Source organism: Neoarius graeffei, chromosome 5, assembly GCF_027579695.1.
Source record: "Neoarius graeffei isolate fNeoGra1 chromosome 5, fNeoGra1.pri, whole genome shotgun sequence".
Lineage (NCBI taxonomy): Eukaryota > Metazoa > Chordata > Actinopteri > Siluriformes > Ariidae > Neoarius > Neoarius graeffei.
In genome coordinates this window covers 88,115,869-88,142,675 of record NC_083573.1, presented here as the reverse complement: position 1 = coordinate 88,142,675, position 26,807 = coordinate 88,115,869, and the positions used below count along the sequence as shown (strand labels likewise).

Here is a 26,807-nt window from a genome sequence, read left to right as displayed (position 1 = left end):
GTTTGCGGACTTCTCATCTGCCTTTAACACCATGCAGCCACACATCCTCGCCGAGAAGTTAATGACCCGCTTTAACTTGGATTACCGGGTTATTATGTGGGTTATTGACTTCCTTACCAACCGGCCACAGAGGGTGTTTATTAACGGATCCTACTCGGACATCCTCCACTGGCTCCCCATAGGGCTGTGTCCTATCGCCCCTGCTTTACATCCTCTACACCGATGATTGCAGGTCCACTCAGCCAGACTGTCATCTGGTGAAATTTGCGGACGACACAGTCCTGCTCTCTCTGCTTTCCACCTCTAACCCACACCATGGCTCTGTACTTCAGGACTTTGTCTCCTGGTGTGAGGGAGCCGGTCTCCAGTTGAACTCTAATAAGACCAAAGAGTTGATTGTGACATTCTCCAAGCAGAGACAACTGGCAGAGGCTCACACGACCACCATCCGGGGGGAGCCGGTGGAGCTGGTGGAGGAATACAAGTATTTGGGCACAATATTTGACAGTCTTCTGAGGTTTTCCTCCAACACTGAGGAGATCCTCAAGAAGTGCCACCAGAGACAATATTTGCTGAGTAAGCGGAGATCATTTGGAGTGAATAAAGACATTCTCCTGACTTTCTACCACTCTTTCATTGAGAGTGCATTAACATTTTCATTCATCTCATGGTTTCGCTCCATCAGCCTACAAGACCGGTCAAGACTACTCACTATCACCAGAGTTTGTTCCAAAATCATTGGACTCCCTGTTCGAACTCTGTCTGCGTTTTGTGACCAGCAAACCATCCGCACCGCCCACAGGATCCTACATGACCCCTCACACACACTACACTCAGTGTTGGAGTGGCTTCCATCAGGACGCAGGCTGCGCTGTCCACGCTGCAGGACACAAAGGAGGAGGTCCACCTTTGTTCCCACAGCGGTCCGACTCCTGAACACTGACCCTTCCCTGTCTGTCCCAACATCATTGTCCAGCCCCTCGTCAGACTGAATGCACACCGAACTGACAGCTGTAGAGTATTCTAATTTGTGTTATGTTGTCTGATGTTCGACTGCCCTAATGCTGCTCTTGATGCTCTTTTAATTGTCCTGCGGGGACAAATAAAGTGTTTTGAATTGAATTGAAACCCATCTCATATATAAATCTCAATATAATATTGAGAGTACTGATAAATTAGTGATAAATTATTCAGTAATACTTACTGAGCCTGTAATGACAATACTCATAACTGACTGTTTAAAAATATTACTCTATATCCCATAGATGCAAACAGCAGGCCTTTTGGCGGCTGCCGCCTTTTCCACAGCTGTCTGGGGAACTTGTGTGAATCGCGCAGATCCGATGAGTTTTTTTTTTTGGGGGGGGGGGGGGGGGGGGCGGCGTTGGAGTGTCTGATTATAATTTCAAAGTAAATTCTGTATTAAAATTACTAAATATTTCACCCGTAGTCAGCTGGGATAGGCTCCAGCTTGCCTGCGACCCTGTAGAAGGATAAAGCGGCTAGAGATAATGAGATGAGATGAAATTACTAAATAAGCAAATGCCGTTACAGTCCATGAAACATAGGAAGTATGAGAAGAAAACAGTAAATCAGAAAGCTGCGCACGTAAAGCCAATCACGTAACTTACGTTGGACTGATGGAAATCCTTGCGCGTGCAGTGAAGTGCAGCCAGCAGCAGATAATGGCGCGCAGCCAACTGGCTTTACGTGTGCAGCTTTCTGATTTACTGTTTTCTTCTCATACTTATACTTCCTACGTTTCATGGACTGTAACGGCATTTGCTTATTTAGTAAAGAATTTACTTTGATGAAATTATAATCAGACACTCCAACGCCCCCCCAAAAAACAAACAAACAAACAAACAAACCTCATCGGATCTGCGCGATTCACACAAGTCCCCCAGACAGCCGTGAAAAAGGCGGCATCCGCCAAACGGCGCGCCGTTTGCATCTATGATATCCATCTTTTTTACACCACAAACTCATGAAAAAAAAGTTTCCTAACAAAACACAGAACACACTCTCAAAACAGACTAGAATACTTTAACTTTGATTGTAATGACAGTCCTGAACATTCCTTGCAGATCAATCATTGCGCGCTCTCAGAGTACCTAGAAACGCTGCTCGATATTGCCCTTATGATACAGCATCATAAGTTGTTTAGTGTTGGTCTCCGTGAGACTGAATCTATCATTTAGAACAGGGGTCACCAAACTACGGCCCGCGGGCCAGATCCGGCCCGCCACCCCCCTTTGACCGGCCCCCCAGCCCCTCTGCCCCCCATCATTTGAAGCGGCCCTATGAGGCAATCCCCAAAAGTGGTCATGGCCTATTTTTTTTAAATTGCTTTTTGGCAAATAATAACATGTCTGCATCTTGTATTTCGTTGATTTTATCAATTAAAATTGATATTTAGTTATAAAATGAACTATTCATATTTTCTGAATTTTCGTCATATGCTCGCGATCAAGCAGTGACAGGCAGCGCACGCGCAGAGAACTGTCAGTGTTCAGGACAGCAAAATGGCTAGTGGTAAGCGAAAAGCTGACAGAGAGTGCAGAGTTTTTAAAGAACAGTGGACCACCGATTATTTTTTCGTTCAGTGTAAGGACCGTGCAGTTTGTCTTGTATGTAAAGAAAGTGTCAGTTTTCAAAGAATATAATCTGCGTCGTCACTACAAAACCCGCCACAAAGAGTATGCTAGTTTGCGAGGGCAAACAAGAGAAGACAGGATTCGGAGGATGAAATGCGGACTGGCTGCACAACAGAATGTATTCCTTCGCCAAACCCAGATCAACCAGGCTGCTGTCCGAGCTAGCTATAAGGTAGCTCACCTACTAGCTACCCATGGAAAGCCGTTTACTGATGGGGACTTTGTAAAGTATGCATGCTTGCTGTGGCTGAGGAGGTGTGTCCCGACAAGAAGGATGCGCTCAACGCGGTGAGTCTCTCCGCACCTACTATGACCAGGCGAACCGAAGATTTGGGGGACAACGTGTATGACCAGCTGAATGAGAGAGCGTCAGAATTCTAGTTTTTTGCTTTGGCCATGGATGAGAGCAATGACATGCAGGACACAGCACAACTGCTGTGATCTATTGCTCATATTATTATAATTTCACTGTTTTTTAAAATGTATTTATTTTATAGGCCTATTTATTTGACCTTTATTAAGTGCTGCATACGATTTTTATATTAATAATATCAACAGGCCTACCTACAATTTATAATTTTCCACTCACCTTTGCCAGTGTCAATCACCTCAACTAGGCAGATGTTTCTTACTTGACAGCTTTGACGTTATTTTTATTAGAAAATAAATAAATGGAATATCTGTGGTATTTCAAATTAAAACAAAGTGTGAAGACTTGATTACTACTTTTGCAAACCACTAGTAAAGATAAACAAATATATGTGCCAGGGATCAAGTGTTGATATAGTAGTGGGGATATAGTAGTGGGGGATATAGTAGTGGGGATGGCTGTGCCAGGCTAGTAATCTCTACTACACAATGAGGCCTGCTGGTGGTCATAGAATTGTATGACCCAGACAAATATGTGATACAGCTGACCCGACCCCAGCCACCATCACAGTCAGGAACGACAATGTGGCCCCCAGAGAAAAAAGTTTGGTGACCCCTGATTTAGAAGAAGTTTATACATGGAAAAAGAGCGCTCAATGTCCACACTCGCCACTGGCAACCGTATGGCATCCTTGGCCACTACAGCATTCGTTTCTTTTTTGCGGTTGCCATTCTGGTTGTGACGTGGGGAGCGAATCTGTAAACAAGCAGCTCATTGGCTGGCTAAGTGGGCCACAAGCCAATCACAATCACCAACAAAGCTGCCTTGACCGGAAAGGCATGTCTGCTTGGGCGTTAGCAGCAGTTACGCAGAAGCCTTCGACACGCGAGCAATGTTAAAAAAAATGAACACAAGCAAAAGATGTACTAAAAAATAAATAAATAATTCCCCAAAATTCCGTTTCACTATAAAAATTCCATAATTTGTCAGTTTTCTGCGATCACGGAAAATCATTAGCCCTATTTACATCATACCATGTGGACATTACTCTGAGAATCAACACAAACATTGGAGAAAAACAAAAAACGCTTGTTTCACACAAATATCAAATCAATATGTAAATGGATCTGTTATTTGCTCTCCTATGTATCGAGTTACTTGTGGGCAGGAAATTTAACGTATCGGTATAAATCTAAGCGTATCGGATTTTAACTAAAGCGACTGAGCGTATTGGCAGGCAGAGCAAGCGTATCGGGCCCGATACGCTAAAACGCTTTGGGGAAAACCACGATTCTCCACCAGACGCTATACATCATCCCACAGCTCAACCAGGAAGAGCAATCATTCCATCTCACTGATGACTCAGAGCTATTTAAGAGTGAACCAAGATTAAGGGGAGAATGTTCCAGAAACTAAAGGGTACACCATGTAACAGCGGCAGCCCCGTCAATAACTTTTGGAGTAGGGGGCATTTGGAAAAGGAGTAATATGCAGAGACCCAAAGCTTAAAGGTCCCATGGCATGAAATTTTCACTTTGAGGTTTTTTAACGTTAAAATGAGTTCCTCTGACCTTCTTAAGTCACCCCAGTGGCTAGAAATTTCATAATGTGTAAACCAAACTATGCCCAACATTTGAGAATGGCGCGTCAAAACGGCGCGTTGATAAACTCTTCCCTTTACTACGTCAGCAAGGGAGATGATCCCCACACCCCCCCCTCTGGATTCCCACCCACTGTATGGATTGCCCGCCCAGCTCAAAAGTTGCCACCAAACATGGAAATTGCGCTGTACATGGATGTGACAACACAGAAAGGAGTCTGTTTTTACTGCCGACGGGAGAGCCCCTGAAGACGCAGTGGCTTAATTTTATTTACTCCAATAATACGCCGTCGAATCTACCTAAGACGGTGTATGTTTGTCGGAAGCATTTTCCTGATGAATGTTTCCACAACTTGGGACAGTACAGGGCAGGTTTTGCACATCAACTGTCACTGAAGCCTGGGTCCGTACCAAGCATCCCTGCCGCATCAGCAACAAACACCGAACAAGTAAGTGTATAACTGTTAAGTCGTTTTGCCGTGTTTTAAAATCGGTGCCACGTTAGCCTTGCAATGGCTACATTAGCTGTGCAGCTAACCGCTTCCTGCAGTTAGCCAGGTACTCTGCGCTACAAAACCAAAAAGCATGCAGCATGCTCTGTTATAATAGCCAATCAAAACAGTTTTTACAAAGACACCCACATTCTTTTTTTTAAGGTCACTCGTTCATTTTATTTGTTTGTTTAGTAAAAACCCAAACATTTGCTGAATTTATTTTATTTCCTCGCGTCGCACCTTAATGACGTCAGCGCGCAGTATTTTTCCCTTCGCGGTTTGTTCCTTCTCTCTCGCCATAGTAAGACACCCACATCCGCTTGTTCTGTCCCACTGGAGGTAGCGTCACAGTGCTGTTAGCCAATCAGAGGTAACACGTTTACATGTCATGAATATTAATGATAAGACCCGCCCCCACGCTCTACCCTTCCCCGCCTCCTGCTTCTCATTAGCAAAACGACGCACTGGGAAAAGCACTGAAATGGAGCTTTCTCCCAGGAGGCTATATTTACGTGCCGAGGGTTCATTTCGAGAAAGGCTGCGGATATAACATCCGGAAACCTCCACGAGCCCGTTTAAAGCATCAACAAACCACCATGCCATGGGACCTTTAAGCAATGCCACCGTGATGTGCAAAAAGGCAGGGGGTCCAGGGGTAAATCCAGATGCAAGATAGTGCATTCGGAGTGATCCAGAATGCAATATTTTGTATCGGAGTAAATAAAATGCTCTTGACGTCATGATTTACATGGGCAATATGTGAAAAATGTACAACTAATGAAAATGAAGTAAAGCATCGCTGAGGATTTCATGCCAATTTGACCCATTTTCAAGTTAAGTGTCTGGTGGCATGTCCCGCCGGAAAATTTTGAAATTTACATGCCTTCTGGTGAATTCTCGGCTCATAAATTATTAACCGTTTCCTTGTAAAATACTCGCAACATGTGTTTGAAATTTCCCTCCAGATGTGTGCGCGCTTGGCTTTCTCAGTTCCCCTCCGTAGTACGCTGCCTGGCTCTGTAACATAACTACATGGTGAGCTTATTTGGTGCAGGTACAAATTACATTATAATAAAATATTTTGTGAAAACTGAGTGAAATCGTCTGCAACAACAACTGCGTCTTTGCTGTTGTCTGCTACAGCATGGTCACGTGGTCCGGCTCAGCCAATCAGAGCACGAGAATCGATCAAATATGGCGTCGCTTCCATTCACGTTTGGCCCAAATCCGCGTGGGTTTCCTCCGGGCGCTCCGGTTTCCCCCACAGTCCAAAGACATGCAGGATAGGCTAATATGGGACGGCCTTGGGCTGAGGTGCCTTTGAGCAAGGCACCTAACTCCCAACTGCTCCCCGGGCGCTGTTAGCATGGCTGCCCACTGCTCTGGGTATGCGCGCGCGCTCACTGCTTCAGGTGGGTTAAATGCAGAGAGGAAATTTCACAAGTGTGTGATGAATAAAAGTTGTGCTTTTTTTCCTTTCAAAGCGAAGATAATTTCGTGGTGGAGTAATTGGATTTGCAGCAAATTACGGGCAGCGGAGATGATCTAAAAATCGCTTGAACACTGAAAGTTATTTTTTCCCCCCACAATCACATAGCCAGCGCAGACTGTCTGTGTGGGCAGAGAAATCCGGTGGTCGCTGGCGCTTGGGGACATCTTGGTCATGTTTTTGAAGTGTAAATCGAACGCCGCTAGATCATGCATATGTAGTATGGACACAGACGTGCGTAAACAGCGGCCATTGTCATAGCATACACGTGAGATTCTTGCTGTGTTTAAAAAATAAATTAAAAAAAAAAAAAAAGCGTCTGTGGCAGAAGTTAAAACTGAGAGAAGACCGATTTTCATAAAAACACACCGTCCTTAATTGTAAATTCGAATTAAATCGATAAAATCGATTTATCGCCCAGCTCTAGTAGCCAGCGATGGAGAATTTACAGGTGGCAAAAATCGCCAGCAGTGATTGACAGTACTGCAGGTGTGTTCACCATTTTGAATCGGTGGAATATTATTGAAATTGAATAGAATCGAGTCTCTGTATCTGATATGGTGCGTATAGCTGAGTGATAACTAATTTATTTCTTCATTTAAAAATTGTAACAACTGGTTCACTGTCCATTCCAGTGAAGGAGCTATGACCTGTGTATATCATTCAATCCATGAAGAAACAACTAATTTAAATTTTTACTTTAAAGTTAAGACATGAACTGCAATTTCATATAAAAATCGCCATGCATTTCACTAAAGAACAATCCAAAAATGAGCTGCTTGTTTTAAAGCATGCCGAAAACAAACGGAGTCTCACCGTGAACTTCGCTCTCTCTTCCATGACCTCGTACCCGAGCACTGTGGGAGTTATGGGTCTCTCCTCCCACCCGAGTGTGTGGGGTGGCGTATCTGGCCTTGCACAGCTGGAATACTCCACCGTGGACTCGAGTCCGTTCATCCTGGCCCTTGTTAAGGGACTCTGACACGAAGCAATGAAGCAGCTCCCATTCCCGCTTCTCCCTAAACCACTGTCCTCCACTGCACCTTTAGTGGAAGAAGACCCTGAACTGCTGGAGGCACTGCCCACGCTCGATGCCCGTTTGGGCCGTCTGCCACCGGAGGAGCCTGGAAGAGCTCGATCGATGGGCACAGGCACTGGTACAAAGGGCGTGGCCATTCGTCCGGATATCCTCCACTGTTTCTGATCGGCGTGATACCCGACTGCACCTCTGCTCTCACCTGCTGCGATTCAGAACGAGGTCTCTGTGGATTGTCTTTAACTGCATGTGGATGAGGACGGGACGTCTCTCCAAACTGCACAGAGAGACAAAAGCACACATTAGGGAAGCTTACTCATCAGTAACACACATGCATTTCACGATCATGAAAGGTATAGAGATTACCCTCATAAAATTCAAGTATAAATGCACCAAACAGGTAAACAAATCAAATTTGTTCACTAGAATGCTGGACAAGTAAAAGCCCCAATGTTTTGGTTGCCCAGAAACCTAGTTTTCTAGGCCAAACAAAAGGGAGCCAATATACAGCCGTGTTCTCCACTTTTCAAAAACAAAATGGATGGTGGCGGGGGTTTGGGGGCCGGTAGGGACTTTGTCCCCCTGAAGCTGATGGACTTTGGGCTTTTTTGACAGTGAAACTGGCCAATTAATGGATAGGAAATGCTAAATCATTTTACAAAAGATGAACACATTCTTACTGTACATATCTTTGTCAACGTGAGACTCATTTGGCATTTCAGTTGAGACTGATGTGCCTGTTGCGCATCCCTGAATTATATTTTCTTTTCTCATCTCATTATCTCTAGCCGCTTTATCCTGTTCTACAGGGTCACAGGCAAGCTGGAGCCTATCCCAGCTGACTACGGGCGAGAGGCGGGGTACACCCTGGACAAGTCGCCAGGTCATCACAGGGCTGACACATAGACACAGACAACCATTCACACTCACATTCACACTCACGGTCAATTTAGAATCACCAGTTAACCTAACCTGCATGTCTTTGGACTGTGGGGGAAACCGGAGCACCCGGAGGAAACCCACGCGGACACGGGGAGAACATGCAAACTCCACACAGAAAGGCCCTCGCCGGCCACGGGGCTCGAACCCAAACCTTCTTGCTGTGAGGCGACAGCGCTAACCACTACACCACCGTACCGCCCTATTTTCTTTTCTGTGTGTGAAAAATAAATGAACTTCCATGCATAAATATCCAATTACAATAAATGCATACATTTTTTACAATACACCTAATGTTAACTGGGTGAAACCACTCCAATCCATGCCCGAGACTGGCACTACAAAGCCACCCCGGCCTCCGTAGTTCGGGTCCTTTGACCCAGGAACCCGGAAGTCCTGCAGTAAACAACCACAGTGAGCAGAGGGAAAAAGCAGCTCTCGCCTACACAATCTCAGATGCGTAAAATAAAAGACCTGAACTTGGTCATCGGTTAACATCCCTACTTCAGGTAGCCCCGTATGCATTCGTTTAATGGGCTTCTGCATGTTAAATAATTACAAAATTACTATATAAAGCAAACACATTACAATTATTTAGTGTATACTGATGAAGTAACTTTTTTTTTGGCCAAGGGAAGGGCGGTGGGCCAGAATTATAATGTGGCGGTGCGCCACTTTAAAAGCGCCTGTGGAGAACACTGTATTGTAATAAAAGCTATTTAAGTACTAAAGTATGCCAATACATACAAGTATACGTGCATTCTCTTTTGCTAACAAATTTTAAAAATCACCATAATGTGTTTGACTAAAAGGCAATGAGTATTTTAAACAAAGCTTACAACAATAACAACCAGAACATCAAGGGCATCGGAGCTCATCTGGCCGGCCATCAAAGCCACCATGACCACCAAAACAAACAGAACCGAAACGTGACAATGTGAGAGAGGACCAACCTCCACGACAAACTGCTTACAACAGGAAAACCAAACAAACGACCAAGTTTTGTTCCCCGAGGGAAGATCTACCCAAAACATCAATCAGAACTGAAATCGGGTGAGAACATTGTCCCTCACGCCATCAGACTGTACAACTCCTCTCTGGGGGGAGGGGGGGGCAGTAGCCTAGCCTAACAATAAGCAATACTGGACAATGTGCAATATCTCTCCTGCTGGCCCCTCCTCCCCCTTCCTCTCTTCCCCATATCTTATTCTTTTTATAAGAATTTGTACATGTAAATACTTAATTTATCTAGGAGTTCTCTCGCCATTTTCTATTCTCCGTTTATCCTGTAATGATGCTGCTGGAATCCTAATTTCCCTGAGAGAACCCACCCAAAGGGATCAATAAAGTTCTATCTACGAGAGGAGATGCAATTCTTGTGAAAAGTCTGAAAACTGGGGTGGCACGGTGGTGTAGTGGTTAGCGCTGTCGCCTCACAGCAAGAAGGTCCGGGTTCGAGCCCCGTGGCTGGCGAAGGCCTTTCTGTGTGGAGTTTGCATGTTCTCCCCGTGGGTTTCCTCCGGGTGCTCCGGTTTCCCCCACAGTCCAAAGACATGCAGGTTAGGTTAACTGGTGACTCTAAATTGAGCGTAGGTGTGAATGTGAGTGTGAATGGTTGTCTGTGTCTATGTGTCAGCCCTGTGATGACCTGGCAACTTGTCCAGGGTGTACCCCGCCTTTCGCCCGTAGTCAGCTGGGATAGGCTCCAGCTCGCCTGCGACCCTGTAGAACAGGATAAAGCGGCTAGAGATAATGAGATGAGATGAAGTCTGAAAACTCATTAAGTTGACCTAATTAGCAGCTCATTTGCCAAAAATTGACAATACAATGACCGAGTGTTGTACAGAAGGTCTAGCTCATTCAAACGAAACAACCAGAACTGAGGGAGGAGATACGATTTAACTGAAAATAAACAAAAAGTTGCAAACAATTTGTTTACAACAACAAGTAAAAAACAACCAAGTTTTGCTCATCAAGGGAAAAATCAACCCAAAACAGGAATTGGATGAGAAACGAGAGGAGAGACACAATTCTAGTGAGAGGCCTGGAAAGTTCGTTAATTTGGCCTAATTACTAACTCATTAGCAAAAAATGTCGACCAAGCTTTGTGCAGAGTGAGGAGCTCTTTCAAAGAAAACAAATCGGAACAGAAACACATGGAGAATTGACGGAGAAGATACGATTTAACCGACTTGTGGACAACGGATGCCACGCCATGGCAACAGCTCATCGGCCTGATGGTCAGAGGAGCTAATAAAAGCAAACATTCGTGCCCACAACTGAAAGTCCGCATGTCTGAAAGTTAGCGAATAAAAAGTATAGGATCTGTGCCTTCTAAACATCAGCAGGTCTTTGGCTAGGGTATCGGCTTTGAGATACGGTACTCTTTGTTCACAAAACATTCGAGACTGGATTGCAGATTTCCTCTTCTCTTTCAACATGTTTAAAACTAGACGGCCTTGCGATTTCATAAAAGTCGGTGAAATTTACTTCCCTCTGAAACTTGATCACTGATACGTTTATTTCTGTAATACCTTTAAAAAAGAAAAAAAAAAAAAAAACAGCCTCAGGCCATTCTGTGGCTGGGAAGTTATTTAATTCGAGGGGATTCCCGAGCAAATAATGTGCATGACAGGCTTTCGTCTAAACGGGGGAGCAGGGGCGCTGCGCCCTCTTACTCTTGGCGTGCGCCCCCTTACCGACTCCGTGAAAACATCTCAGCAACACTACGTGACAATGTGTCTGATCATCAAATACGTTATAATTGCTCCAAAAATATTCCAATCATAGTAGATACACTGCCAGACGGTGCAAAAACAATCTGAATTGGCGTTTTCCAGACTGAGGCGCCATGTTGTTTAGTTGTTTACTTGTCGCGGCTGCTCTCGCGAGATTTGACATGGGTTACATACAAGGTCCGCTGACTTGTAGAGCGAGATTTCTCGAGACTGAATGACCTTTCACCCACCGGCGCGGGAGTTTTTGACAGAAGTAGTTCGCGAGTTGTTTTTGTTGACACTTGGGCATTTAAAGATGTCATCCCGCGGCACGAAGCGGAAGAAAGCCAAAGACTGTCCGGGGCAGAAGAAGATTACTTCTTTCTTTTTCAATGTTGACAGACAATTTGTTACAATTTCCCTCTCAGATAGCCTCAGAATGTCCCATTGGAGCATTTTTCAAAGGCTTTGCACAGGGGGGGGGGGGGGGAGGGAGGGGACAACCGGCACCATCTCCCCCCCCGCTTCGCTCCCTTGCCATGGTGAGCGCCCTCATACATTTTTCTAGAAAAAACCCTGTATGAAAATCGCTCGCTTCGCGCAGTCAAGCAGACAGAGGAAGTCTGCGTGTTTGTGCATGCGCAGGTTTACCTTTGACCGTGCAGTGACCGTTCCATCATTCTGCCGCTAAACGAACAGCTGATCACACCGAGGTGCTTGCTGACCGCTTATATTTATTAGTTTGGTCCTGCGTTTCCTTTCCTTCGCATATAACATCTTTTCTCGCTTTCCGTTACCGGTGTCCGTCTTTCACATTTCATTCGCACACCGACGTCCTCCGTTTTTCTCTCCTGTTTCAAATTTGTATCCCACAATGCCTTGCGCGAACAGGGAAAGCCCACCATGTGATGCATGATGTCTCTTGTATTGCATCATGGTGAAGCGGGGGGGGGAATTTAGGGCCACATTCATTAATTGTTCCATTTACACCCCCCCCCCCCCCCAAAAAAAAAAAAAACTAATAAAATTGGAAGTCTGATTCAAATTCAGCAGCTTTCAACAAAAATAATTGGGTGTTGGGGGGGGGGATTCTTTTTATGACCTACATTTAAAATCTGAAAGGCAATGTAGCTTTAACTGAGAGATAACTAGTTTTTGATTCTTAAAACATTATTTCTGATGTTGAAACCGTATTTTTAATTTAAAAAAAAAATAATGAAAAAACCCATAACATCAGTGGCTGGATGCAGGGTTTTTTCTAGAAAAATTTCGTACGAGGGCGCTCACCATGGCGAGGGAACGGATGGTGCCGGTTGTCCGTTCCCCCCTCCGCCATGTGAAGCCTTTGAAAAATTGAGGCTCCAATGGGACATTCTGAGGCTGAGAGGGAAATTGTAACAAATTGTCTGTCAACATAGAAAAAGAAAGAAGTAATCTTCTTCTGCCCCGGACAGTCTTTGGCTTTCTTCCGTTTCGTGCCGCGGGATGACATCTTTAAATGCCCAAGTGTCAACAAAAACAACTCGCGAACTACTAGGGTTGGGCGGTATCCAAATTTAGATACCTTTAAACCGTCTGTGTTTTCCCGGGGTATACGGTATTACCGAGAAAAAAATAATATTTTGTTTCGGCCTACTGTGTAACGTGCGCCTATGCCTCAAATGTACTATTTAAAAGCAGCATAGCGAATTGTGTGCATTGTGGTATGGATTAAGCAGCAAAGCGAATTTTGTGCATTGATGAATGGATTAAGAGATATTTCAAAGCATCACGCAACTCTTCCTTCATCTTGAAAATAGCATTCAACTGTCGTTTACACATGTCTGCGTTGAAACGCCATTTGCAGCACTATTTCACCTATTCCATCAAAAAAAGTACACGATGAGCAGGATCATACCCTTTCAAGCATGGGAAATAAAAAAAAGAAAAAGAATCAACCAATACCCAAGTCCGTTTAGACTGCGCGATAAACCATATTCTTCAGCGCAAATGAGGCGAACCTAATTCAAATGCGTGATAGCTGCACAAGGCAAAATCATATGGGCCCACGTCATGCCATGGCGGGGAAATTAATAATCAAATGGCCTTACCTTGCTTAAAACGTTGTCTTGATCACATAACTCCTTACAATTATTCCACTTAAATCCATACGGTTTAACACACCCAACAAAGATAGCAAGCGCATTGCTAATTCCCACCAGAAACCGAACAGTTTACGCTACGATGTTTTCTTCCGTTTCTGCAGTAGATGACATTTCAAACGTTTATTACCCACATCCCAAATGTCATACGTTATATTATTTTACCTTGTTGTTACTCATGTAACCTACTCAAAACACAACTCATTGGAGAGATCTCGTGGAAGTGGAGTACCCCAGGCTATGGTGTGCCTTAGGGGACATATTAGATTTTTTTCGATTTTGCGCGGTCATTTACATTATTGCTGGCTCTTCCTTTTCGTTTGGTTTGAAACCAAAATGCTGCCACACTGCCGATGTTGTATTTTTTTTTTTTTTGCCACTAACTCGTTATCTTGACTTGCCATCTTTCAACCGCGGTCTCAGTCTCTTTTTTTTTTTTTTTTTTTTAGATAGGACAGTATAGAGAGACAGGGAATGAGCGGGGGAGAGAGAGAGAGACGGGATCGGGAAATAACCTCGGGTCGGAATCGAACCCGGGTCCCCGGATTTATGGTACGGTGCCTTAGCCATCTGAGCCATGACACCCCCGGTCTCAGTCTCTTGCGAAGCTTTCTGTCAGACTCCAAAATGTCACGCAGGGTTGCCATGGTAACGACATAAACAACCCTGCACGCGATGAAAACTTCTTTAGGAAATTGATAGAATTAGTGAAAATACGATCACACAGTTATTCGGGATGATCTTCATTTTATTATTTTATATTATGACCTCATGTACTCCATATTTATTTAGATATTATATATTTTTTTTTTAAATGACGGTAATGAGACCGATACCGTTGGTACTTTTGGATACCTCGGGATACCTTCTTACCGTAATACCGCCCAACCCTACGAACTACTTCTGTCAAAAGCTCCCACGCCGGTGGGTGAAAGGTCATTCAGTCTCGAGAAATCTCGCTCTACAAGTCAGCTGACCTTGTATGGAACCTATGTCAAATCTCGCGAGAGCAGCCGCGACAAGTAAACATGGCGCCTCAGTCTGGAAAACGCCAATTCGGATCGGTTTTGCACCGTCTGGCGGTGTATCTACTATGATTGGAATATTTTTGGAGTAATTATAACGTATTTGATGATCAGACACATTGTCACGTGGTGTTGCTGGGATGTTTTCACGGAGAAAAGATCGTTTTTGAGAAAGATTGCATGTTGTGCAGTAGCATACAAGTGCATGGCCCAAGTGTGACTTGGGGTTCAATCGGCATTTCGGTAAGAGGGCGCACGCTGAGAGTAAGAGGGCACAGCACCCCTGTTCCCTGGTTTAGACGAAAGCCTGGGATGTAACGCGATATGCATAATAACCTTGAGACACTGGGATGTGCAGTCATAGCAAAATAATCAATGATGGTGTCATGGCTTAACAGAAAGCGGAGTTCATGTTCCAACAAAGGAACTTACAATAGAGGAGTGTTTTTACATTTTTTTAAACAACAGTTATAGCTTTGTTTTATGTTGTGGAACGTCTATGAAACAAGTTAGTTCCTGTTATCACTCATGTTACAGCGGCTAGAAGTAGTCATTTGATCTCCAGCATCTCTTTTGCTCTCTGTCGAAGACAAAAAAAACAGACAACTTGTCATGCTACTGAGAAGCCGTGATTGGTGAACAACTCCGTACCAAAGACTTTCCTGTGGCAGAACCCCCCTCAAAAAAAAAAAAAAAAAAAAAAAAAGTGTTCACACTAACAATCCATAAAATGTTCCACAATCCCTGTATATGAGCTGTTTCTATTAGAACATCAACATAAACCAGTGATTTGTAGCTGCACGACTGCCAGAGCTGCGACTCAACACGTTTAAACACAATCCAGAGCCAACATGCATTAAAACAACCAGATGTAACCCAAGTCAGTGATGCTGTTTACTGAAAATCTGCTTATAATACTCAGTCGAAAACACGCTGACTCACTCCTCACTCTCGCTTCCATCATGTTCCATCCATCAGCGCTGAATCACTGCAGCATCTCGGCCAAACCTCCTCTCTCTGGCACCCCTAAGAGTTTCGTGGATGCGTATTTGAACCTTTTTAGTGAACACGCGCTTTATTCAGTGCTCCATCACCTGATATACAGTGGGGTCAACTTCAGACCTTTCATCTCCTTAAATGTGTCATTTTTGTCCATGGTGCAATCAAGCAAAATCACAACGGGTGTAACATGCAGCTCCATGTTCATTCTGATCATATACACTATAGCAAGACTCCTGACAATATTTGCCGTGTGAATATTTTTAAAATCATAAATATGGTGGGTAGGCCTCTTCGCGAAAAAAAAAAAAACAGGCTACACCTGGCCATTAAAGGAGGAGATACGCAGAACCATGGCCTCACTTTCTGTTAATAAATGCCCTGAGACCTCAAGAATAGCATAATAGTTTTAAGCATTCACAATAAATCTAATATAGTAATTTTTACGATTCAAATTATTCATGTAGGTAGCGGTCTGAAGTGAATGACCTTGACGTCACCACAGGAAGCCTATCGGTCTCATCGCCATTTCTGCTATACTAAAAAAAACAGAGCTGACTGCAACTCCGATCCTCCATTTTGAGCTAATTTATCACCATGCCACGTAGATGTGTTGCTGGCAGGTGCAGCAACACGACAGAAGGTGGCTTTATGTTGCATTCATGACCCAAGAATGTTCAAACTGCAAAAGGTTTGGATGCGTTTTGCGAGAAGTTCACGGGCACGTTGGGCGCCTATGAAGTGGTCTCTACTCTGCTCTACACATTTTACTGAAGACTCGTACGAGACCTCTGATCTGTTGAGGAGCGTTGGCTATAAGCCTGTATTGAAAGAGGGTGCAGTACCAACAATTAAAAGGAAAACTACAAGAAAAGGAAAGCAAGTTCAGTTGCACCATTTCTCCCAGAGTGTGAGCTGAGGGTTGCTGCTAAAACCCGGGATGGGACTATCACTCGGGCAGTTTAGCAAACCGGTGACGTCCCGTGTTTTAGTAATTGCCTGAGCCGAGCAGTAATGGCGGAGTACTCAGTATGGAGAAAATGGAGGAGTGGACCAGCCGTCTGATTTCTGCACTGGATACATTTGCCTCAGCAGCAATATCTCGCCCTGACGTGGAAGAAGCGAATGAACAGAGAACTGAACGAACAACTGAAAGTCAGATTGTTTCAAAACAAATCGGCCACAAGATCGGCCTTCATGAAGTGAGAACACGGACGGGTAAGCTCCGACTCATTTGGATACAAAACAAAAACAATACTCGTTTCCCTGCATTTAGATTAATATATGTAACTTAAATACACAATGCAAGGTGACGAGTATGAGATTATTTAATTTGCTTCAGAATGTGATTGTCTCAGTTCATCTGATTATTTAATTAGCCTTTTACGTTTTATATCAGTGAAAATGCATGCATGTACATGTCGCATAAGTTATAACACCCATCCTGTTTTAATGAGAGTCAATCCACAAATCAATGAAGTCAAATCAGTCTTAGTTGAGCAAGTCGGTAACGGTATTTCTTACTTTCACCATAAATTATTTATATGACTTTGGTCTATAGCCGTCAAAGGCCTCGGCCTTAAAACCGGTTACCGCTGTGACGTCACGCACTCAGGGCTGGCTGGCTCAGCGGGGCAGCTCCAATGCCAACTTTGCGGGTGACTTTAACTCTCAAAAATATCCATTTTTAAATTCCTATTCATGCAGCATACAAGAGTCAAGGATGGAGATACTATCGTCTCGTCTTCTTCCGCTTTATCCGGGACCGGGTTGCGGAGGCAGCAGTCTAAGCAGGGAAGCCCAAACTTCCCTTTCCCCAGACACCTCGGCCAGCTCCTTGGGAAGAACACCGAGGCGTTCCCAGGCCAGCCGAGAGACATAGTCCCTCCAGCGTGTCCTGGGTCTTCCCCAGGGCCTCCTCCCGGGGGGACATGCCTGGAACACCTCCCCAGGGAGGCGTCCAGGAGGCATCCGAAAAAGATGCCCGAGCCACCTCAGCTGATTCCTCTCGATGTGGAGCAGCAGCAGCTCTACTCCGAGCTCCTCCCGAGTGACTGTGCTTCTCACCCTAAGGGAGCGCCCAGCCACCCTGCGAAGGAAACTCATTTCGGCCGCTTGTATCCGCGATCTTGTCCTTTCGGTCATTACCCAAAGCTCATGACCATAGGTGAGAGTCGGAACGTAGATCGACCGGTAAATTGAGAGCTTCGCCTTTTGGCTCAGCTCCTTCTTCACCACGACGGACCGGTAAAGCGACTGCATCACTGCGGAGGCTGCACCGATCTGCCTGTCGATCTCACGCTCCATCCTTCCCTCACTCGTGAACAAGATCCTGAGATACTTAAACTCCTCCACTCAAGGAGATACTATCCACTCAAATTTATTTAAAAATAAAAAGGTTCTGCATATCTGCTTTCAGGATAGAACCACTAAAATGATGAAAATAGACAGGACTATTTGTCAGGGAGGCCACCTTAACTATCATGCGTGATGCCATTTTCCGTGAGCGCAGCAGAGGTGTACAAGCGCATGCTATACTAGACTATATACCCTGTGTCCGAAATCGCTCCCTACTCACTATATAGGGCACTATACAGACCCTCCAGGATTTCACGATGTTGCGATTTGCAACTTCAACGCAAATTCAACCAATCCCCGCGAATTCAGGGCGGGGTTGCAATTATATCCAATCACCGCAACTTTCCCGCAAATTTGACCAATCGTTGGTGTCATCTTGAGGTGACGTCGACAAACTACCTTCCGCCTTACTTCCAGTGTTGCCAGACTGGGTGGTTTCAAGTGCATTTTGGCAGGTTTTGAACATATTTTGGGCTGGAAAATGTCAGCAGTATCTGGCAACACTGCTTACTTCCGTGTTTCCGTTCAAGAGAAGCAGCATGTGCGAGTCAGTGTTTATATCGGCTTAAATTCTGTTACTGAAAGTGTGGTATGTTTACAGTGAAGGACTGTGTGCACTTTACATTATTTACTTAATACAAGAAATTAATGGATGCCAACATTTTTGCCAAAATGGTATTTTATTTTCCATTGTTCCATTGTAAATCCGTTAAGATTTTTTTTTGGGGGGGGGGGGGGGGGGGGGGCCTCTCTCACTGTCTCACTCTCATAGGGCCAATGATTTTCTGTGATCGCGGAAAACAGATGGAAATTACGGAATTTTTATGGTGAAACATTGCTCGCGTGTCAAAATGTAACTGCCGCAGAAGGCTTCCGCCCAAGCAGACATGCCTTCAGTGTTGCCAGATATTGCTAACATTTTCCACCCCAAAATATGTTCAAAACCAGCCAAAAAGCACCTAAACCTGCCCAATCTGGCAACACTGCATGCCTTTCCGGTCAAGTGATTGTGATTGGCTTGTGGCACACCTAGCCAGCCAATGAGCTGCTTGTTTACAGATTCGCTCCCCGCGTCGCAACCAGAATGGCGACCGCTTAAAAGAAATGAATGCTCTGCCAGTGGCAAGTGTGGACGTTGCGTGACTCGCAGAAGATTGTCGCAGGTCGGCGAAAAAAACGACTTACTAATAGATATAAAAAAATAAAAGTAATTTAAGTTTAAAATGTAATTTAAATAAAAAGTATTCATAAATTGAAGTTTGGAAGCGCCTCTGTTTTTGGGTTGAGGAGAAGTTTGAAAGGGTGTACCGCGATTCTGCCTTCTTGTATCGCGATATGGATCGTGGCTCTGCGTATCGCGATTTCGATTTGCATATCGTTACAGCCCTAGTGGGGACGCCATTTTGTAGTGCTGTCTGAATGTATAGTGAGGATTATTGCACCCTGTATAGTGCACTTAAAGTATCCCACAAAAGTAGTGTACAACCGATGGTCACTAACCAAGCAATATATCCCATCATGCATTGCGGTCATGCTGAAAGAAATCAAAAGCCTCAAATTTGATTTAATAAAAGGCAGTGGCAAAGAAAGAAAAAAAAGTATTCAGCCTTGATTTAAAAGAACTGAAAGATGCAGGTACTTTGTACTGATTAATCTGGGAAATATGCCCAGTATAATATGGATTTATCACAAAAGTGCATGCGTGTATTTATTATTTTGAAAACCCATCAGCCGACTGATCGGCACGTTTTAATCAGACAGTAATGACGTAAATAACGGCATGATGGACTAGTGTCCAAAAGCGTTTTTTTTTCGTTTTACCAATGAGCTCACTATACAGTCCTCTATATCGTAATTCCCTATATAGTGAGTAGGGAGTAGTGAACGAGTGAGTGATTTCAGACGCAGGGACAGAGTCTCACGAATAACGAGGTCACAGGAGGTTTTTACCAAATGCTATGTATTTTAACGTTATAATGTATTATATTTTACATGTACATATAAATTTGATTTATAATTACAATAGGTGACCTTTACACCAGACACTGCTCACAGCAGAGTTATCATCAAGAATAATCTTACTTTTGCGAGAAATACTACACTATGCAGTAACTCATGCTGCATTTTGCAGTGCAAGACCATAAACTAGAAAAAGAGTGCTCCGAGGGCACAATATCCCTCGCTGGCAACTGTGCCATAACTCTGGTAAAACGTGACTAAATTGAACGAAATTGCAATATGTATTCCCGACAGAATCCTGCCAAGTTTCATGAAATACCTCCCAAAATTGAGAGAGGAGTCGATTTCAGAAGCTTCCCAGGATAGACGGACAGACAGACACATCGCCATGACATAATCCCCCTTCAGGCCTTTTTGGCCAGCGGGGGATAAAAAGGACATGGTGATATTTCCGTCTATGGACCCTTTTCACATGACATCACGACAAACGCGGCCGCCATTTTGGACGTGTACTACCAGTAGTCTACCACAGCCAACAACGAGGAACGACGGCGAAGCATCGAAAGGAATATAGCCATCAAAGAAAGTTTTTACTTTCAGCAAGACTTCCATCATGCCATTATATTGTTGTGCACCTGGATGTAGTAACCATCAACACACAAGGCAAGATTTATCATTTTATCGGATCCCGACAGATGCTGACCGACGGAGAAGATGGATGGTCTCTAAAATATTGGCAAAATGATGTTTATTGACATAGCAATCGTGTGTAACGGGAAGCATTTGCATATCCGAAGTGTTGCGTTTACATCAAAGATAAAATAAACCGATATGACAACGACTGCTGCTGCCAGGTTGGGGACACAAACTAGTAGAAAGGAAGTGTGCCAACAGACTTCCTTTGTGGTCGATTCTGCTTTAAGGTAAGATGCATTTAATTATTCGTCTGCTGTGGGTTTGGAATCGGTAGCCTGACCGATCCGTTCATGTTTGTGGTGCCATTTGTTTGTTGACGCGTGTTGAAATGGAAGATTGGTTGTTGACATGATTTCCAGTGATGCTTTGGTGCTGCTGTGGATCAGATGTGTTGAGTAGCCTGACTGGTTTTTTTCCCCTTGCGTGTGGTATCATTGTTGACGCGAGGTTGTTTTTTGAACATGCCAATCCGGACACGATTTCCCCTGAGTTATGACTTCAGACGCGATGCGTGTGTGGAGTCCGCGTGATGTGCGCAAGATAGGCTTCTCATGCGTTTGGAGATCCGCGCTCTGAGACAAGCGCAAGCACCCCCCCAAGGGAAAAAAAGGGACCCCCCGAAAATATCGGCATAGTTCGAACGCTGGGTTGGAGAAAGTAATGGCAAATAGTGAGTGCACAAACCATAGAAGGTAAACTGTACACAGCGCCAGGGCAGTGTGATGGTATGTCTACTTTTAGACTGTTAGCTTATCAATGAACACACTCGTCACTCGACGAGTTTCACGTCTTTACGACGGATACTTAAATGTGTGTTAGGTATTATTGTTGCAGTCTAAATAGTCATTGTAGCAGCTAGATGAGCGAGAACCGAAAGGGTCTGTACCATAAACCGTTATTTCTTCATGTCCAAAATGGCGGTCGCGTTTACGAAGGTCACGTGAGTGAAAAGGGTCTATAAGCTGCTGTAATCGTGCTAGCTCTGGTGTCAAACATTATGTTCTAACTGTATCGAAACATCCAATGAAGACCAACTGGATTACCAAGCTTTGTGAACACACACAGTGGTAGTACATCATGTTGAGAAGATATACAGATTTAGAAAAATTGTCTTGATGCTCATGAAAATATTCCACAAAACGCAATATTTGAACTTGACAAAACTAAATTTGCCAGCACTTTAAGGGATACAAGCTTCTGATAAAAAGGTAAGATACTTGTACTGTTATTGCATAGAAACAATTTACCTGAGCAGCAATCCAGCCAACACAATGCCACATATAACACAAGTTAGTACAAATACGCAGGTGATTACAGAAAATCACACGCACTATCAAGAAACAGTCCGAATTTCTCAACCAATCACTTCGAGCGACTCAGAAAAACAGCGGCATAATCTCTTAGTCACCGTAACTGAGGAAGAATTACAAATTACGAAAGAAAACGCTGTTCCTAAAGACGCGCCAAAATTTGGTCTAAAACTATTCAAAAGGTAAGGTGGGATTGTGATTTATTTTATCCATTTCATGCGAGTCGGCATAGAGAAGTGACAAGTCTGCGCCACGCCGTCATTACATTTGCATGCTGCTTTTGAAGTTTTTCACTTTCAATTCAACTTCACATACAATATACAGTGGTGCTTGAAAGTTTGTGAACCCTTTGGAATTTTCTATATTTCTGCATAAATATGACCTAAAACATCATCAGATTTTCACACAAGTCCTAAAAGTAGATAAAGAGAACCCAGTTAAACAAATGAGACAAAAATATTATACTTGGTCATTTATTTATTGAGGAAAATGATCCAATATTACATATCTGTGAGTGGCAAAAGTATGTGAACCTTTGCTTTCAGTATCTGGTGTGACCTCCTTGTGCAGCAATAACTGCAACTAAACGTTTGCGGTAACTGTTGATCAGTCCTGCACACCGGCTTGGAGGAATTTTAGCCCATTCCTCCGTACAGAACAGCTTCAACTCTGGGATGTTGGTGGGTTTCCTCACATGAACTGCTGGCTTCAGGTCCTTCCACAACATTTCGAATGGATTAACCTCCTAAGGCCCAAGCTGTTTTTTTTACATGCATTTTTTATTTCTCTTTGCTATTTGGGCTTATTAGAACCTGATTAGAATAAAAACTAAGCATCATCTTTTGATAAGATGTACTTTTAGAGAAAAAGTATGTCCACATATGTGGATTCTTGTTCCGAATTTCTAAAAAGTGCTGTCCACGCATGTGACCGCCAAGCCCTAGGAGGTTAAGGTCAGGACTTTGACTTGGCCATTCCAAAACATTAACTTTATTCTTCTTTAACCATTCTTTGGTAGAACGACTTGTGTGCTTAGGGTCGTTGTCTTGCTGCATGACCCACCTTCTCTTGAGATTCAGTTCATAGACAGATGTCCTGACATTTTCCTTTAGAATTTGCTGGTATAATTCAGAATTCATTGTTCCATCAATGATGGCAAGCCGTCCTGGCCCAGATGCAGCAAAACAAGCCCAAACCATGATACTACCACCACCATGTTTCACAGATGGGATAAGCTTCTTATGCTGGAATGCAGTGCTTTCCTTTCTCCAAACATAACGCTTCTCATTTAAACCAAAAAGTTCTATTTTGGTCTCATCCGTCCACAAAACATTTTTCCAATAGCCTTCTGGATTATCCACGTGATCTTTAGCAAACTGCAGATGAGCAGCAATGTTCTTTTTGGAGAGCAGTGGCTTTCTCCTTGCAACCCTGCCATGCACACCATTGTTGTTCAGTGTTCTCCTGATGGTGGGCTCATGAACATTAACATTAGCCAATTTGAGAGAGGCCTTCAGTTGCTTAGAAGTTACCCTGGGGTCCTTTGTGACTTCGCCGACTATTACACGCCTTGCTCTTGGAGTGATCTTTGTTGGTCGACCAATCCTGGGAAGGGTAACAATGGTCTTGAATTTCCTCCATTTGTACACAATCTGTCTGACTGTGGATTGGTGGAGTCCAAACTCTTTAGAGATGGTTTTGTAACCTTTTTCAGCCTGATGAGCATTAACAACACTTTTCCTGAGGTTCTCAGAAATCTCCTTTGTTCGTGCCATGATACACTTCCACAAACATGTGTTGTGAAGATCAGACTTTGATAGATCCCTGTTCTTTCAATAAAACAGGGTGCCCACTCACACCTGATTGTCATCCCATTGATTGAAAACACCTGACTCTAATTTCACCTTCAAATTAACTGCTAAACCTAGAGGTTCACATACTTTTGCCACTCACAGATATGTAATATTGGATCATTTTCCTCAATAAATAAATGACCAAGTACAATATTTTTGTCTCATTTGTTTAACTGGGTTCTCTTTATCTACTTTTAGGACTTGTGTAAAAATCTGATGTTTTAGGTCATATTTAAGCAGAAATATAGAAAATTCTAAAGGGTTCACAAACTTTCAAGCACCACTGTATAATACGAGAAAGAACTTACTAAAAAGCTTAATACAATTTTATATATAAGGCCCAAAAAAAAAAAAAAAAAAAAGTGTTTCCGGTAACCCGACCGATCGAGAATTTCCGCGTCGAACTTGCCGACCGTAAAGTCATTACAAATTTCCCTTGATATTTTAGTGTAAGCGGCGTTAGTTTGTCATAATTTTTTGTTTCAACGCATTCAAGTTGTGAAAGAAACGATAAAAAGTAAAATGTTTCGCCACTTCTATCAGCCCTCCTGCATAAACATGGAAGCGCACTTGTATACTGAAGGAGGAAGGGGAAAACTGAGCCGAGCCGCCATTTTGAATCCTCATTCACGGCTGTAATGCAAATTGCTTCCTCTTCAGTATACAAGTGCACTTCCATGGCAGGGAAAAACACGACGTTTTGCCGCCTATGCAGTCCCCTATTTATACAAATAGGAGTCATTCAGGATTCAGCCATGTTTTTGCTCAACCCAAGTTCTACAGTAGGCTAGGCCGTCTGCTTTTAATGGAAGTAGCCTAGGACGTTATTTTCACATTATTTCTTGATAAGGTGTTTTCACGTTATTACATGAAAATATCATGAAATAACGTGATAATTTTGTATCATGAAATTACATGATGTTATTACATGATAAATATATTGTAAAAACGTGATAAAACTTTGTTAACAATATCTTTTCATGTAATTACTTGATTCTAAGCCAATTTTTTTTTTTTTTTTTTGAGTGTGGCAGCAATACGCTTCCGTAGATCATAACTCGAACTCTTGCGATTTTTTTTAAAAATTCGTTTAAAGATTTAAAACACTTATTTTATTATGTGTGGTATAAAGGATTCTGTGCCAAAATACTATTTTGTAAAGATGTGTGTTAAATTTTTTCAAAAAAAAAAAAAAATTCTCCTCCTACCTACCGACCTTATTTTAGTATTTCATGTTACCTGAAACACACTTACTTTTTTTTTTTTTGGCCTAATAGAAAAAGAATTTGCAAACAATAGTTACGACAATTTCTGAAAAATTTATTAAAAAAAAAAAAAAAAAAAAAAATCGGTCCGTATTGTGAAATACCGTGACCGAGGCCTCTGGGCCAAGGTCAGTATTTTCAAGGCCGAGGTCACAGCATTTCACAATAACAATACGGACCAACCTTAAGCTGATAAAATTAATTTTTTTTTTCTCTTTACCAAATTCTAACAGAAAACGAGAGCACCCGAAAGGGAAACCATATTTAGAACAAACCTGCTACAAGCTCGTTTTCGGCTTTCTCCCGAAATGTTTTTTTATTTCGGCTTCATCAGGGTAGTAAAACTCGCTTTCGCTATTCATGCTATAGAATTAATGCTATTATACTAAGAAATGTGAAAATAAATGCTGACAAAAAAAATTGCTACCATGTTTGTTGTTGTGAACGAGCGAGTCGCCAAAAGGTCCGTAACTGGGGTCCAGATCGTAGGATTCCAGACCGCTCACGAGCCAGTCAGAGCGTACGATTTGATGGAAACCGGATCGCGAAAAAAAGAAATGATACTTTTTACACACAACTTCATACATACTTGCACTAAAACACAAACACTGAACTGACAACAGAATTTTTAGGGTATAAAAACAAACACTTATTGTTGGTTTAAAATAGGATATAATTTTAAGTCTGATTTAAAGGAACAGTCCACCGTATTTCCATAATGAAATATGCTCTTATCTGAATTGAGACGAGCTGCTCCGTACCTCTCCGAGCTTTGCGCGACCTCCCAGTCAGTCAGACGCAGTCAGACGCGCTGTCACTCCTGTTAGTAATGTAGCTAGGCTCAGCATGGCCAATGGTATTTTTTGGGGCTGTAGTTAGATGCGACCAAACTCTTCCGCGTTTTTCCTGTTTACATAGGTTTATATGACCAGTGATATGAAACAAGTTCAGTTACACAAATTGAAACGTAGCGATTTTCTATGCTATGGAAAGTCCGCACTATAATGACAGGCGTACTAACACCTTCTGCGCGCTTCGGCAGCGCATTGATATCTGAGCTCCGTATCAATGCGCTGCCGAAGCGCGCAGAAGGTGTTAGTACGCCTGTCATTATAGTGCGGACTTTCCATAGCATAGAAAATCGCTACGTTTCAATTTGTGTAACTGAACTTGTTTCATATCACTGGTCATATAAACCTATGTAAACAGGAAAAACGCGGAAGAGTTTGGTCGCATCCAACTACAGCCCCAAAAAATACCATTGCCCATGCTAAGCCTAGCTACATTGCTAACAGGAGTGACAGCGCGTCTGACTGCGTCTGACTGACTGGGAGGTCGCGCAAAGCTCGGAGAGGTACGGAGCAGCTCGTCTCAATTCAGATAAGAGCATATTTCATTATGGAAATACGGTGGACTGTTCCTTTAAAGCTACACTTCCTTTCAGATTTTTCAAGTGTAGGTCATAAAAAGAATTTCCCCCAACACCGTTATTTTTGTTTAGTGGACCAAAAGCTACTAAATTTGAATTATAGACTTCCAATTTTATTAAATAGAACAATTAATAAATTTAAGGCCACGTAGCTCTAAATTCTCTGCTATTTTTTCCTGCTTCACTGTGACACAATACAAGATACAACATCATGCGTCATGTGGTGGGCTTTCCTTTTTCGCAGAAGGCATTGTGGGATATAAATTTGAAACAGGAGAGAAAAACGCAGGACGCGAGTGCGCGAATGAAACGTGAAAGAGTGACTACAGTAACGGAAAGCGAGAAGAAAATGCAGGACCAAATTAATAAATATCAGCGGTTAGTGAGCACCTCGGTGTGATCAGCTGTTCGTTTAGCGACAGAATGATGGAACTGTCCGTGCGCGCTCAAAGGTAAACCTGCGCATGCGC

General features: G+C 43.2%; 1 protein-coding gene across 2 annotated transcripts in view; it reads right to left on the bottom strand.

Annotated features, from left to right (window-relative positions):
- The window catches only part of snx16 (sorting nexin 16), an 88,455-nt gene that overhangs the window by 52,764 nt on the left and 8,884 nt on the right, over positions 1-26,807 (bottom strand). For both annotated transcript variants that reach the window (XM_060922498.1, XM_060922499.1), the window contains exon 2: positions 7,427-7,923. In XM_060922498.1, coding sequence (XP_060778481.1) covers positions 7,427-7,786 — 360 coding nt within the window. In that variant the 5' untranslated portion in view covers positions 7,787-7,923. The remainder of the gene's footprint in view (positions 1-7,426; positions 7,924-26,807) is intronic.